Raw genomic sequence first — 14,672 nt, forward strand, 5'->3', positions numbered from 1 at the left:
TGTTTCATGGCCCCTGCTAGACTGTAATCTCCGTGAGGGCAGACCTGGGTCTGTCTTTCCCTCCCCTCTTTTGCCAGAACTTGGTGCTGAGCCTAACACATAAGTGCTGCTCAGTAAATAGTTGTTGAACAAAGCAAAGTTTTAGCTTGGCTAACATAAAGCTCTTGAATTATGTTGTGTACAAATTTAATTCTCAGTCCAACTAATTTTTACTTATTATATCTCCATCTAATGGCCCAGTAAGATAGAAAAAAACTGAGTCTGAGAAAGGTCAAATGTATTGTTCAAAGTCACTGTTAGGGGTTGAAATGTGTTCACCACCCTCTCTCCTCCCAAAAAAATGACATGTTGAGGTCTGTGGTAGAGTACAAAATATACTTGGTCTTTGTCCTCAGTTTCTGGCACAGAGCTCCTAAAAATCTTGAACTTTGCTGGGTGGGTACTGCACCTGGGGAGGGTAGGGATGTTCCTGTATTGTGCCCAATGCATCTCTTCCATTTGGCTGTTCTTGAGTAGTATTCCTTATTATAAAGTGGTAATTGTAAGTAGACCACTTTCCCGAGTTCTGTGAGTTGTTTGAGTGAGTTATTGAACCTGAGGGGGGATGTGAGAACCACTGAATTTTCAGTCAGCCAAACAAAAGTGTGAGTAGGCTGGACACCACATTTGAGGCTGGCATGTAAGGTGAGAGTAGTCTTATGGGACTGAACTTGTGGGGTCTGCACTAATTCTGGGTAGTTACTGTCAGAATTGAATTGAATCATTGGTCACCAGTTGATACGGGAGAATTGGTTGGTGTTGGAAAAAATGATATATTTGGTATCAAAAAAAAAAAAAAAAAGACAACGGTGTCCTAACCCCAGGGACATCAGAATTTTAGCTTTATTTGGAAATAGAGTCATTGCAGATGTGATTAGTTGAGATTAAGTCACACCAGAGTAGAATGGGCCCCTCCCTAACCCAGTATGACTGGTGTTCTAACAAGATGACCACGTGAAGATGGCCAGACACAGGGAGAATGCCACGTGAAGATGGAGGATTGGAGTGACACATCTACAATCCAAGGAATGCCAAAGATTACTGAAAAACCACCAGAAGCTAGGCAGAGGCAAAGAAGGATCCTTTCCCTACAGGTTTCAGAGGGAGCATGGCTCTGCCAACACCTTGACTTTGGACTTCTAGCCTCTGGAACTGTGAGATAATGTCTATTGTTTTAAACCACACGGTTTGTGGTACTTTGTTATGGCAATCCTAGGAAACTGATATAGTCGCACAGCTACAATCCAAACCCAGGCTTCTTGACTCAGCATTGGGATCTTTTTCCTATTCCAGGCTTGCTGCCTATATATTTCTTCCAGCAAAGGCTGCCCTGAGATGAGCTGAGAGCTGTGAGTTCATCGCTTCCCAGGGACCAGGGCCAGCCTTACGCTCCCCTGACCACAGCATCGAGAGCAAGGCTGTGGATGCCATAGCACACAGTGGCTGTTGGTTGACTTGGAGACCACTCAGATGGAGGTGGAACTTCGCTAGCTACCAGGAAAGACTAATTTGAAGGAAAATCTGGTTTCTACAAAGCGAATACAAAAGTGTGCAAGCAGCTGATTTTTATTCAAGAGTTGATGTTTTTGTGCTGCAGATTAATCAGTTATTTATCCACCAAAAGTCAGGCACTCTTTTGGGTACTGAGACTATAACAATGAACAAAACAGACCATGGGCCTGATCTTATGGGCCCAGATTTTACAAGGCATAGAGAGTTAATAAACAAACACTTAAAGAAATATCATGTCAGATGGTGATTAAAAAAAAAAATAGGATAAGGGACAGGAACACTAAAAGAATGTTATTTATATAGGGATAGATATTTAGATATTTTCAGTTTGGAAAAATCCCAGCAATAGGATGATATTTGAACAGAGATCTGAACAAAGTGAGAGAACAAGTCTATGATGTGTGTGTGTGTTTGTGTGTGTCCATGTGTAGAAACATGCTCTAGGCAGTGAGAACAGCTGGTGCAAAGGTCCTGAGGAGGAAATGAACTGTCAGTAAGGAGGCTGGTATGGCTGGAGCAGAGAAACATTGGGGGCCAGGAGATGAGAAAGATAATTGGAGGCCAATAATGAAGCATTTTGTAGGCCAGGATTGGGGAACGGATTTTATTCTGAACAAGAGGAAAAGCTACTGGAGGGACTTGAACAGAAGGTTGACGCTATCTGAGCTAGATTCTGAAAGGATCTCTGAATACAGTGGGGAGAACAGTCTAGGTAGGAGGTGATAGTGGAAGAAGGGGGCTTGGATTGAAAAGGCTGTGTAAAGGTGGTGACAAGGGATCAGATTCTGGATCTATTTCTAATGTGCAGCCAACAGAATTCATTGAAAGATTTTTGACTCCTGGATTTTAGTTTGAAATCCACAGATTGGAAGAGCTTAGAAAGCAATTATGAGATTTAAACTAGATGAAAGAGAAAGGGCTGGGGATCTGAGGAACCCAAATACCTCTACCCTATGAAGATGGACACTTACCTGGAAACACCTGGTCAAGGTACCAGGCAAGAAAGCCATACAGAGCAGCATCGAGAAGCATCATCTTCATGGACATCAGGAAACTGAATTCATCCCCTTCCATGGGACTATTCCCAATATTGCTCCACTGCAGCCCCAGGCCTTGCTCCTCAAAGCGAGCCAGGTACTCAGTGCCAAACCCAAATGCCACAGGAGACAGCAGGCTCTGCAGTGGGGTAAAGAGGGTGTACGAGATGAGCAGAGGGTTTCTTCCCCAACCCAATAGCACCTAGATGCTCAGGAGGTAGGGACGAGGGCCAAAAGAGGGTCTACATTATATTTAGGTGTAAAGCCACCCCAGGGAGGGATTACAGCAGTCCTACCCACAGTAGAAGAATTCTAGGAATGCCTTTCAGGTCTCAGAGACCCCTGCCCACCACCCAGTGAGCCACCCTTCTCACCTGTTCAATGAAACAAGCTCTGTAATGAAGAAGACAAATACAACACAGCATAACACACTGAAGGACCAAAGGTCCTCGTGTTTACTCCCTTTCCTCCTTTCTTCCTACCTCTTTCTCAAGATCACATAGTTCTTGGTAGAACAAAAAAATCTAACTTGAATTGTTTTGTGAGAATCCCTTTAGAAGAGTCTGCAAAGTCATTAGTTTCCTAGGGTAGGCTAGAGGGTCAGGCAGGGGATGGTCTCATGAGCCCCTGAGTCTGTCAAAGAAACCAGAAGAGCCTCAGATTACATCAACTGTCATCTTTTCTCATCTCCAGACTGGGGTCCATCATTTTCTTAGGTTCTCTATAGAGAACACAAGTCAACTGAAAAGATAGTGTACAGAAAGATGTCTGAAAGGGAAGTTCCCCAGCCAAGTCCTCATGGATGGCCCCTGACCTGACAGGAAGCACATAAGCACAAGCAGAGGGATGAGCTATATCCATTTCCTCTGCTCAAAGGCCTCCCCATAGTCTGGTGGACCCAAGGTGGGGTTCAGAGTGTCTCTCTGCAAAAAGAAGGGATTCTTTGGCTACATATTCACAAAAACCATTTAAAAAATCTCTGCCCAGCCCTGGTCCACATGGTGGTCAGAACGATAGCTTCCTGGTGGATCTACACACCCAAAGTACTGACCATCTACCCAGATACCAAGATTGTCCAGCTGTGCCCCCAGGCTGAGTCAGAAGGATTTCTTGCTACTAGACCATGGTGATCATTTTAGAAAATTGGATGCTGTAAATAGCAACGATTAGTTTATTATTTAACATGAGAAATAAAAGGCAGATGCCCTGGCAGCTCTGAAGCCAAATAAGTTTGAATTATGAGAACAACTTTGACCTCAGCTCTTTCCCCAACGAGAAGCGGGTGGTAGTTCTCTCTCTATTCCACCACACAGAGAACTGTGGGCAGGGAGATTCTGGAGAAAAGAAAAACTTCAGGGCCCAGAAGCTCTTTAGCCTGGTTAATGAGAGGGTAGAATGGTCTATCTGAAAACAATTAGAGAAAAAGACAGTGGTGTTTGGGAATCATAAACCAAGAAGTGTCTCAGGCAATCAAAAGTCAGTTTCCGGACACTGCTCCGGGCAAGGGGGCCTGACTCTGAATTGGCTCATTTCTGCACCCCTTTCTGTGTGTGCTGGTAGAGCATGTTAAGGACATTTGCAGAGCTGCTCCAGCTGAAGTTCTTTTGGAGAGAAGCAAAAACTTTTAATTCATGGAAACATCTTTCTGGACAGAACAGTTAGTGGGGCAAGCTCCCTTCTTTCTGAGTGTTCTCAAACACTAGGAAAAGAAAACTGAGTGAAATAAGCCTGATGTTTTCCTCTTGTGAATACACAAAGGGATCTATGAGCTGAACTGGTGTTCGATGACTTCCTAGGACAGACTAATCAGGCTGGTTTGGTGAAGAGGAACTGTCAGGTCACTTCCACTTTTGCCCCTATGCCTTTAAACTTTATGTCCCTTCAAGCCAAAAGGAGTCCTTCAGAGGGTGGGCCAGTCCTCTCGGAATGCTACAGACCCTTCAGAGGAATTGTATCAGGCACCAGGGGGTGAGTCCAAGGTCCCTCACCACAGCCATCTTGAGATCGGCCGTCATTCGGTCCTGCCAGGCGAAGCAGAGAATGTGAGGCAGGTAAAGGGTGAAGTAGATGACACCACTGCAGGCTGCTGCCAGGCTGGCTCTGGAGAAGAAGGTGCTGAGCAGGAAGCACTGCATGATCGTAGCGGTGGAGAAAGCCAACAGGAACAGGAAGAGGATGAATGGGTTGCTATAATGTAGGATCCTCCCATGCTGAAACCAAAGAGGAGACTTGAGTCAGTAATTTCCACTCACATCCAGGACACCATCCCTCTCAGGAGGTGACCTCTGTGCAGTGATTCTGGGGCTCTCAGAAGCCTTCTGCTCCAGAGAGATCTTTCCTACCAGTCTGTTGTTGGTGCCTAAATTTCCATATTTAAATCCTATGAATGTCATTTTCTCTAGGACAGTAATGCATTATTAGTACCAAGTAATTATTATGTAAGCAAATCCTTGGTGGAATTTGAGTAGAGGAGAAAAATCTACATAGCAGGTCTTAGAGAATCAACAGCTCTGGGATATACTGAATAGATGAGTAACAAAAAAGGGAGATGGGAGACCACCCAACAAGCTGGGGCCTGGCCTGCTGACTCAACCATTTGTGCTTGTATTCTGAGATTTGCCACTCATGTAAGTCAGAATATCAGTAATTAATCCATATCACTTGGAAGTATATTAATCCCCTCTTCTATTATATCATGCAAATACATTTCATAGAATCCAGTAATACTCAGTGTCTTTCACATTAACTCATGATTCAATCACTTTGGCTATGTAGGAAATAGGACCAAACTAGTTATTTTTAAAGAGCTGCAGCCAAATGACATTATAGAATAAATTAAGATGTTCGACTTGATTAGACCTTCTTGGTTCTCCTTTGCTAAGGCATCCTATGAGGATTTTTACCCTTTGCACATAACTCCAGATACATATAGGTCACCTTTTCTTGGAAATATAAAGCTACAAATAAGGTTCATCTCTTGAATTGGTTCGAATTAATTAGTAGTGGTGCCCTGCAGCACTCGGTTCTTAGTCAAAAAGACAGACCAATTAGCACTATCTGTCCTGGGTGTTTTTGAGTTGAGAAGAACAAATGTGCTGCTTATCTGCTATTGCTACCATTTCTCCTCCATTCATGCTCTCATGTCAGCTGAGCACTGATAGAACAGATTAAAAAACAGAATAAAACAAATGTTGAAGAGAAGTGGGAGAGAGCCATGCTTGACTAGAACCAAACTTTGAAGAAATTTAAATAAAGATTAAGACTCAGAACTTCTGATTTTGTGCAAAGAAGTCTCCATATCACCCTGGAAAGCTCATTCCTTTTCCTTAATCACACACAACTCAATAAAAGCAAGTCCACAACTGAACCTGTGACTTTTGGCTAGAAGAATTTAAAGATGGTTGTTACTATTCTCAGAAGAATAAAATCAATTCCTAATCTCAGTTCAAAGCAAAGTCCTCCAAACCTCTAGGGGTGTATAATTTCTCATTGACTTAAAGCAGAGATGAAATCCACTTGGCAGACCCAACAATTTCAGTGTCCTTGGCTTTCTCTAAGGACCACTTTTCTTTTTGTTCTCAATGGCTTGAATAACAAGGGAACCTTCCCATTGTATCAGCTTCCAGCTTCTTTCCTGCATGGTTGAGGTGGAAAGGAAGGACAAGGGAAAAATGGGAGCGTCATTCAAAGGAAAATCCTATTTTGGTGTGGAAAGCTCTGTTTCCGTCATTACTAGAACAATGTTCTGGTTCCCACAAGGAGAAACCCTTTTGTACAAGAAATTCTTGGTGAACATTCTTTACCTCACGTCCTAAAAGCTTTGAAGTCCTAATGCTCGTTCTTAGGAAAGGAGATATCAATGGCATTTGTCAGCAACGAGTGTCATGGCCATTGCAAAATGTTGTGCATGTTTATGCATTTTGAATAACTCAGATGTTCATGCATTTTGACTTCTTTAGTTCTGAGGACACAGATGTCTTGGTAGTAGGAAAGTATCAGACTGAAGGATGGGAAGGAACAAGAAACCCTTAGAGGAAGACAAGGTACTTGGCTTCTCCCCTCATCTCTGTGGAGCTCTGGGACTCTTAGCATATTTAAAGCCGCATCTGGGTTGGGTCAGGTTGAGCAGAATGACCTCCACATCATCATTGGTTTTGAAAGGGTCTAGCACTGGATCACAGTGCAACACAAAAATCCAAACCCCTCGGACTTAGTACATTTTACTGCAAAGAGAAGGGGAAGGATTTGGTTTAAACAGATACGTGTTAGTTGGACAGGATATATGATGGACCATTCCTGGGTCAGATAGGCACTAGAGATGGTCCAACATGGATGTCACATATTTAACCAGAATCTCTGGGTCAGCACACATGATGCCTAGTGCAAAGGGTCACTTAATAGATGATGGTAAAGAGACAGAACAAGCTTGGCGACACTGTATCAGGAGTTGTAAAGCCCGAAGTCTAAAACTTATACCAAATCCCATCAAATAAATATCAAAACTACCTAAATTTATCATTTATCATTTAACAAGTACAAAAAGTCATCTACTGTCAAGGAACTAAAAATGAAGGATAGCAGTGTAAAATCTGAGTAATTGTGAAATAACGAAATAATGTCTTATTTCCAAGTCTAGCTTGTGAGGAAGCTGCAAGTTTGCAGAGGATGGGCTTGTGCATGCTGTCTGAGGCTGTAAAACTCCCATCACTGAGAAAGGATAGACTCCAAATTCCATTCTTGGAAACAGAGAGGTCTTGGAGATTCTTCAGGCAGCAGAATGTTCAGTGGTCAAGCCATGAGTGGTGAGACCATGAAGATAATTAATAAACAGTCCTGGTCTCCTCTCCCAATACACTGAAAAGTCTCTCCACATTCTTACCCCAGCTGGTGGTTGGAACAGTAATCCCAAGAAGACACTCATTTCTTCCATGTTTGTAAAGAAAGAACCATTTGCACATACAATCACCCTATGCTGGGTACTGCGAATAGCAGCCTTTCCAGAGACTTCATGGAAAGGGGTTGGATAATCTATGTAGACTGTGGTTCCCTGGGCAGGAAGTGGGAATAGAAAAGATGCTATGATACAGCAGCACCGTGGGGGAGACTTTGTCTCTCCGAGTATCTCCCACTTTGGCTGAAATGGCTGGGCAGCTACATATCATGCTATCCTTAGTGGCCAGGCTACTAATCCAGGCACAAGTTCATTAACAGAGGGAAAGGTAAGAGAAACAAAACTATTCAAGATTTTCTGGACTTTCTCCATCTGGCTTACCATGATGAATATTGTCAGGAGGAAGATGCTCATTGACATGATAGAGAAGCTGTCCAGGAACCAAGTACACCAAATCACTGTGTTGGAGACACCCTGATTTTTCAAAGTCTCCTTCAGTCTCAACTCCTTCTCTAAGACGATGCTCTTTACAGTCATGGAGACTGAGTAGATCCAGGCCAGCACCATGAAGATAGGGAAACAGCGGTTCAGGATGATCATAAAACTGTAGTAAGAGGAGAGAAGCAGAATGGTAGTATGCCCCGTACCTGGTAGATGTGGAGTAAATGTTTATTGAATGAACGTGTAGAGAACAAAGCTAAGGCAAAGGGAAAGGCAGAAAAACCTCCACTGGGCATCTAATGGGCTTGAATCTCTTAATACATCGCACTTTGCCCTGAAGGATTACTTTTCACTTGGAACAAGATGGTAGCTTTTTGGTTATCCCAGATGAATGCTCTATGAGTAAAATGTCTAAATAAAATCATACTATGTATGCTACACAGTATATACCTATTTGTAAGATCTCTCAGGAAAGGACAGCAGATTTGATGTGGCATGTGACTGGAGTAGGTAAACGTATGTTAACTGAAGTTCAAAAAGGTAGACCACGAGGGAAACTGGTGGTGGTGAGATCAATAATTGGGCTCTCCGAGGGGGCAGCCAGTGTAGCACCCTGGAGGATCAACCCCAGTTATGCTGGATTAGGTAAAAAATAACTAACCAGTGTGGCACTTTCTGAAGGCCATCAGTACATCAATCAGTGATCGGATAGTCACTGATTCCATTCACCATCCGTGTACCTGCGGAGTAAATCTATGGATTCCCATTCCAGCAAGTGGGGCAGATTGGATCGTCTGGAATTATTTTACTGGGAACTTTATACATGTTTACCAGCTTGATGTGCTGGTAAAGCCTTTGGAATGATCATCTATTAAAAACTGTTGAGTGTCACAGAAAGAGCCCATTATAGTGTGGGAAGGTTTCACTCAAGATGGCCCTAGAGAGAGAACCATGAATTCAGAAGGCCTGCACCTTGGGACCTGCCACCAGAGGGCTCTCACACACTGAATAGCCAGAGTTCCCTCTGCCGCTCCTTACCACTGAGCCCAGTTCCCTGCCAGCCGCTCCTGTTCTGATCCTAAAAGTGGAACCGGGCTTTGGCCTCTGGCTCCTCTTTCCATCTGTGCCTGTTGTCCAAACCCAAACTGACTGCAGAACAGCCGCTGCTATCTATCCCTTTAGTTTCCTGTAGAGCCCAGGAAGGAGAACCAATTGGACGAGGATGTTGAGAGAGAGTTTCCTCTGTCCATACTGGGCTTTATTTTACTGTTTTGCCAGCTGGCAATTTGACCCTTCCTTTCTTCAGGCTGTGCATGTTTCTCTCCTCCCTGAACCCTGCAGACAGACATGTACACTGTGGTGAATTTCCCAGTTTTTTTCTAGGTGTTGGATTCCTAAGCCATTCTAGGTTTCTGCCACTCTCCTGGGAGCACTTCTGCCCGCATCAGCCATGGTAAATGAGCCCTCCCAGGCCCCTCTGCCTCTCTGTCCTTCTCTCTACCACCCTCCAAATGAACATTCAGAAAACAGTAGGCTACTTGCTTAGCTTGCTACTGGTCAATAAATGTTCAGGCCTGGGGATGGGGGTGGATAGGGAGGGAGGGCCTGAGCTCATCCAACACATTCCTCTACCTTTTCATTAAGCATACATCATGAGAATGTTAATTAGGGAATGAGCTGCCTTATTCTGAGGCTCCTAAGAACTGGGCCTACTTGTGATGCAGAGTCCTCGTTTGCTGATTTGGCAATCGTTGGGCAAACACTCTGACCAGAACCTTTCCACATACCAAACACACTACGTAGTGGAAATTTAAAAAGCCTTTGTCCCCTCCCCTAACCTCACTCCCCTTGCTTTAATTTTTACCTTCCCTTTTCCACCCACAGCACCAACTCCTTTCTCCCTGCCACTTCGCTTGCCCACCTGGCCCTGCCTAGAGCCCGGGAGAAGCAGACTTCTCAGTCAGAGCTCCATTTTCCCCAAGCTGGTCTCAGTCCCTGGGTTTCTCTCCAAAGAGACTGAAGCCTGGGGAGCACCCCACCCCGCCCTGCCACCCAATTAGCTTGTCGAGGGGCAGGATTGGAAGCCTCCCACTCACGAGTCATCCACGAAGCAGGGGTAAGGCATCTGCTGGAGGTAGATTCCAACCGGAACCTCGGCCCCAACCTGACTCTTCGTGATCCCCTGTTCAACCATGTCCTGCAGATAGGCAAATCCTCCCCAGATGTATCGGAAATCTTCCACGGGATCAGCTCGGGGACCAGAATCCCAGTACCTAAGAAGAAACCGGAGGGAGGGACAGAGATGTGAATGGGAATGGACAGCTCGCACATACTTCATAAGCACAAGGTGACTCAGAACTCATTCTCTTGAAACTTTTAATCTTTTCCAAGTTATCCGACTCTATTTTCTAGTTCACAGTTTAAATTTTAGTTATGAATACTAGCCACAATGTGACTTGTAATTGATTTCATTCAAGGACTCTACTTTGAGCTTTACAGAATTTCTTATTCCCTCTTATTTAATTTTACTGATACAGAGGCTGAGTCAGTCTCAAACCATTACTCGGTCCAAAACGTAATTTCTCCGTGACTTTGGAGAAACATTATTTGCAGAATCTCTATGTGAAGATAATTTAGTCCCTGGAGGTTTCTATCTCCAAGATGCACAAAGACCAGCCAGAGACAAGTGCTGAGTTGAGGGTGTGATGACAAGGCAGCTGAGCTCTCCTGGTCTCACCGACTGATTACCAAAGTGTTTCTATGCCTTTCTAAATAACTTTCCTGCCCTAGGAGGAGATGGGTGGCCCCTCTCCTTGCCTCATACATCCCCAGGGATGCCCAGGGCCTCCTGAGATTGCCTGAAACATCACCTGTCTTTGATCTTGTTGGTTTTCTCCACCACATCTATATCCATTCGGATCTTGTACTTCACGTGCGGTGGTAGGGAGCTGGTCCAGGGGTACATGTCAGGGAACACCACACCAGCCCAGAACCTGTTTTCCTCCAGCAGAGACAGGGCTCGTTGTGTGAGCTGGATTTCATCATCGTAGCTTTCAAACTTGTCCAGGATCAAGCACTGCAGATAATCACAAAGGTTGAGAGAGTTTGAGGAACACCAACTGCAAAGACTCAACTGCAGTAAAGAGAAGAGGATAAGTAAGGGCTGTTGCCCCAGGGGATGGGTCAAATGCGAGGGGACCTATAAACGTACTGTTTGCTTAAGTTGGGAGTCTGGTGTCAATTTTTCAATGTGTCTAGATTTACGGGTGAAAGGAGACTAGGAAATGCTGACTTGCTTTAAATCCTGCAGATTTAGTGAGGCCCATACTATCAGGCTGTCCAAGGCCGTTCAAATATGCAAGTCGTCAAAATGACAAAAATACTCACAGCTCTCACTCCCCAGCACAGGGAGTCAAGGGAGTGGGGTCACATTGAACACAGGCTGCTTTGAAGATCAGAAAGCCCGCTGATAAAAGAGTTTTAAAGACAGAGAGAAACAGTGAACCTTCCTGCCTCTCTGCAAACAAACCAAGATGGCCAGCTGAGGGAAGAGCAAGGAGGAAGAAAGAAAATAATAGAGGGCCAAAATGAGTTAGTAAGAGAATCACTTCCAATCATAACTTTATGACAGGTAATGCTACTAAAGGAAGAATTTCCTAATGTGTCTTTTTTTCTCTCCCCTGGAAGAGAAAAAAAAAAAAAAAACCACTACCAACAAAAGAACAAAACTAACAATTTCTTTTAATTTGAGTATTAGGGGTTATCCACTTTTATAGATTTGTTAAAGTATTATATTGTATTTGGATCTGTTCTTGTTCCAATAATCCACTAAGGTTTTTGTGTCGATGTTTCTTTCTTAGAATGTAACTCATCAGAGGTCAGATGGCCTTGTCCTGATTAATTTGTTCACCGAACACTTACTAAGATCCTAGAATGTGCCACAGCCTGCTTCGCTCCAGAGATACAAAGAGGAAAGATGAAAAATCTCTTCCTGAAAGAAATTCAAGATCTAGTGATGGAGAGTGTTTGAGTAAACCAAAAATCATAATACAGAATGATAGAGTTCTGATGAAAGCAAGCCCGGGGTAGTCTGGGTCCCCAGTGGAGAAATGTAGCTAAGTCTACCTGCAGGGGTCCCGAAAGACTGCCTGGAGGAAGAGACTCCTGAGTAGGATGAAGATGAGCAGGAATTAGCCTATGAGAGGAGAGCAGGGGAAAGGTCTGCTCAGGCACAGAGAACAGTATGTGGAGTGTCTGGAGATCTGCAAAAATAGAGCCGTGGTTCTGGTCCTTGACTGTACTTCAGAGCCACTGGAGATCTTTAAAAAGACACCTGCAGTCAGGCCCCACTCCAATGAAAACAGATGCTCGAGTGGCAGGGCCAACACATCAGCATTTTATCGAATATTTCTCAGAGAAGCGCAGAGGTGAACAGAGCTGAGTGGTGAGATATGAGTACTAGGAAGGTGGGTGGGGACCAAAACAGTTGCTCTGCTGGATTTTGTAGTGAGACCAACTAACAGGTTTCCTGGGACATGGGGTTCTCCATGCTCAAATCAAGAGTGTTCTGGACAAACCCTAAAAAGCCCTAAAAAGCCACTGTAGAGTTATAAGCAGGGGTATGACATAGTGCGATCAGATCGTCTTTCCAAAAGATCACTTGTAAGGGGAAGGGGGAAGCAGGAAGATTGGTTAGAAGGCTGGTGACATAATGCAGTCTTAAAGGAACAAATTCACTCTCGCGGAGCCTGAGTTACCTGGAATCCCCCTTTTACTGAAAAGGAAACTGAACACGAGTACACCTGTGAGAAGTCAGGTAGCTAGAAAGTGGTAGACCCTGGGTTCCCTCCCCACTTCCCAACTTTATTAGGCCCAGACTTCTTCCCCACATCAGGAGCCACAGGTGGAGCCGGGTCGACAGGCCTTCCACGTGCTCACGACTGTCTCGTAAAGTAGGAGAGCACAGTTTTATTTATCCTCACTTTGCAGTCCCGGACACTTAGGCTCAAAGAAGCTGAGTAACTTCTCCAAAGTGGTAGAGTAGGTGTCGAACTCCAGTTCCACTGGACCCACAACAATTACCAGGAGAAATGAAGAAGTGAGAACAGTGCACTGATCATAAGGACCCGACTAGAGACCCAGGCTCCTACCGAGCTGCTGAGAAGCAGGCAAACCCACCCCATTCACTAAAAACCCCTCACTGCTGAAGCACTTTTGGGGCATCAGAGGGTGAACCAGACCTCTTTTTACTCAGGATCTGAATTTAAACAAGGTATTGCAAACCCACCCTCCTTGGGCCTCAGGAACTAAATGTCCTGCCTCAGGCTCTATACCCAGGGAATGGGTTCCCAGTCCTGTTCTCAGTCTTCTAGATAAAAAGAAAGCGTATAAAGGAAGTTGTTAGTTTTCCAGCTTATATGGGAAGGAAGAATACAGGTACAAGAGAAACTCTAGAAGGCCAAGGCCTAAGAGACATCATACTAAGAAGATAGTTATTTTAAAAGGAAATAGAATTGGTATTTCTTTAAGAAATACCAATAAGTGTAGTCACACATCAGAGAGTTAAAGAAAATGGTAAATTTTCTTTAGTCAGTTATTCTTTTGCAAACAGGCATCGTCCAACCTGTCAGTGACCAGTCCTTAAATGAGATGAAGGACTTAAGTACTGAAGGTCCTCAATAAATGTCCATTTTTTTCTAGACAGAAATAATGTAGGGTTTGCTACATTTTGTTTGTTTGTTTTTGGTGAGGAATCTAATATGTAGACTTGCGCCATAGTCCAAGACCAAGCTCCCAGTGTTTGTGAGCGCTTAACAACACTGTTATGGAGACAGAGACTTGGCAATTTGCTGCTTGGGCAAGAAAGCATAAAAAAGGTACTGTTAGAATATATTTAAACACATACGCACACACATTTAAGTTTTTTTAGGGAGAACGGGACATTCTACAAAGATGAGTAATAAAATAATCTCATTTTTAAAGTCAGTTTAGCAAGTTTAGTCTTGTATATATAGAATTTTAGAATTGAAAATTTGAAGGAGTCTGAAATTAAATTTCTGATATGAAAACCAAAATTATCTGGGGCAATGAAAATTTTCTTTGTGGTTTCTTTTAGTTGTGGCATGTTGTCACACACACACACACACAATGTTCTACCAATTCACTCACAGCATCACAGAGCATTTGGACAGAAAGAGTTGTCAAAATCTTATGGTCTGATGTCTTTGCTTTATCTGTGAAGAAACTGGCATCAGAGGATCAAGGGCAAAGGTTAATATAGGTTAGAAGCAGAATCTGAATTTATGTCTTCAAATGTCAAGCCTGACGGTGGTACTGTTGGTGACAAGTTGCTCTATCAGGAAGCCACACCCTCACAACAAAGCCGGGGCAACATAATTCCTGAAGAAGATCTCTCCCTAAAGCAGCACTATCTAGTAGAACTTTCTGGAATGTGGAAGTGTTCTATATCTGCCCTATCTGATACGGTAGCCAGTAACCACATCTGGCCATTGAGCACTTGAAATGTGGCTAGTGAATCTGAGGCACTGAATTTTCCATTTCAATTAATTTAAATTTAAAAAGCTGCATATGGCGGCTGGTTACTGTGTGGGTCAGCGCAGCTCTAGGTACAGTAAATTCCTTGAGGTCAGAGGACACATCTTGTTCATAGTATTTTCTCATGAAAGGGACTCAGTGAGTGTTTACTGAATTGACTAGATTTAAATTTAGAAGTCCTGAAAGCTGCTTTAATA

The 14,672-nt window shown here is 43.8% G+C and overlaps 1 protein-coding gene across 1 annotated transcript in view; it reads right to left on the reverse strand.

The window, feature by feature from the left end:
* The window catches only part of ABCA4 (ATP binding cassette subfamily A member 4), a 123,124-nt gene that overhangs the window by 56,544 nt on the left and 51,908 nt on the right, over positions 1–14,672 (reverse strand). Inside the window, exons 12-16 of the mRNA XM_023528133.1 lie at positions 10,791–10,996; positions 10,017–10,193; positions 7,861–8,083; positions 4,577–4,798; positions 2,523–2,727 (exon numbers count right to left, since the gene is read on the reverse strand). Coding sequence (XP_023383901.1) covers positions 2,523–2,727; positions 4,577–4,798; positions 7,861–8,083; positions 10,017–10,193; positions 10,791–10,996 — 1,033 coding nt within the window. The remainder of the gene's footprint in view (positions 1–2,522; positions 2,728–4,576; positions 4,799–7,860; positions 8,084–10,016; positions 10,194–10,790; positions 10,997–14,672) is intronic.

Source organism: Pteropus vampyrus, unplaced genomic scaffold (genome assembly GCF_000151845.1).
Source record: "Pteropus vampyrus isolate Shadow unplaced genomic scaffold, Pvam_2.0 Scaffold22, whole genome shotgun sequence".
In the NCBI taxonomy this organism is placed as follows: domain Eukaryota; kingdom Metazoa; phylum Chordata; class Mammalia; order Chiroptera; family Pteropodidae; genus Pteropus; species Pteropus vampyrus.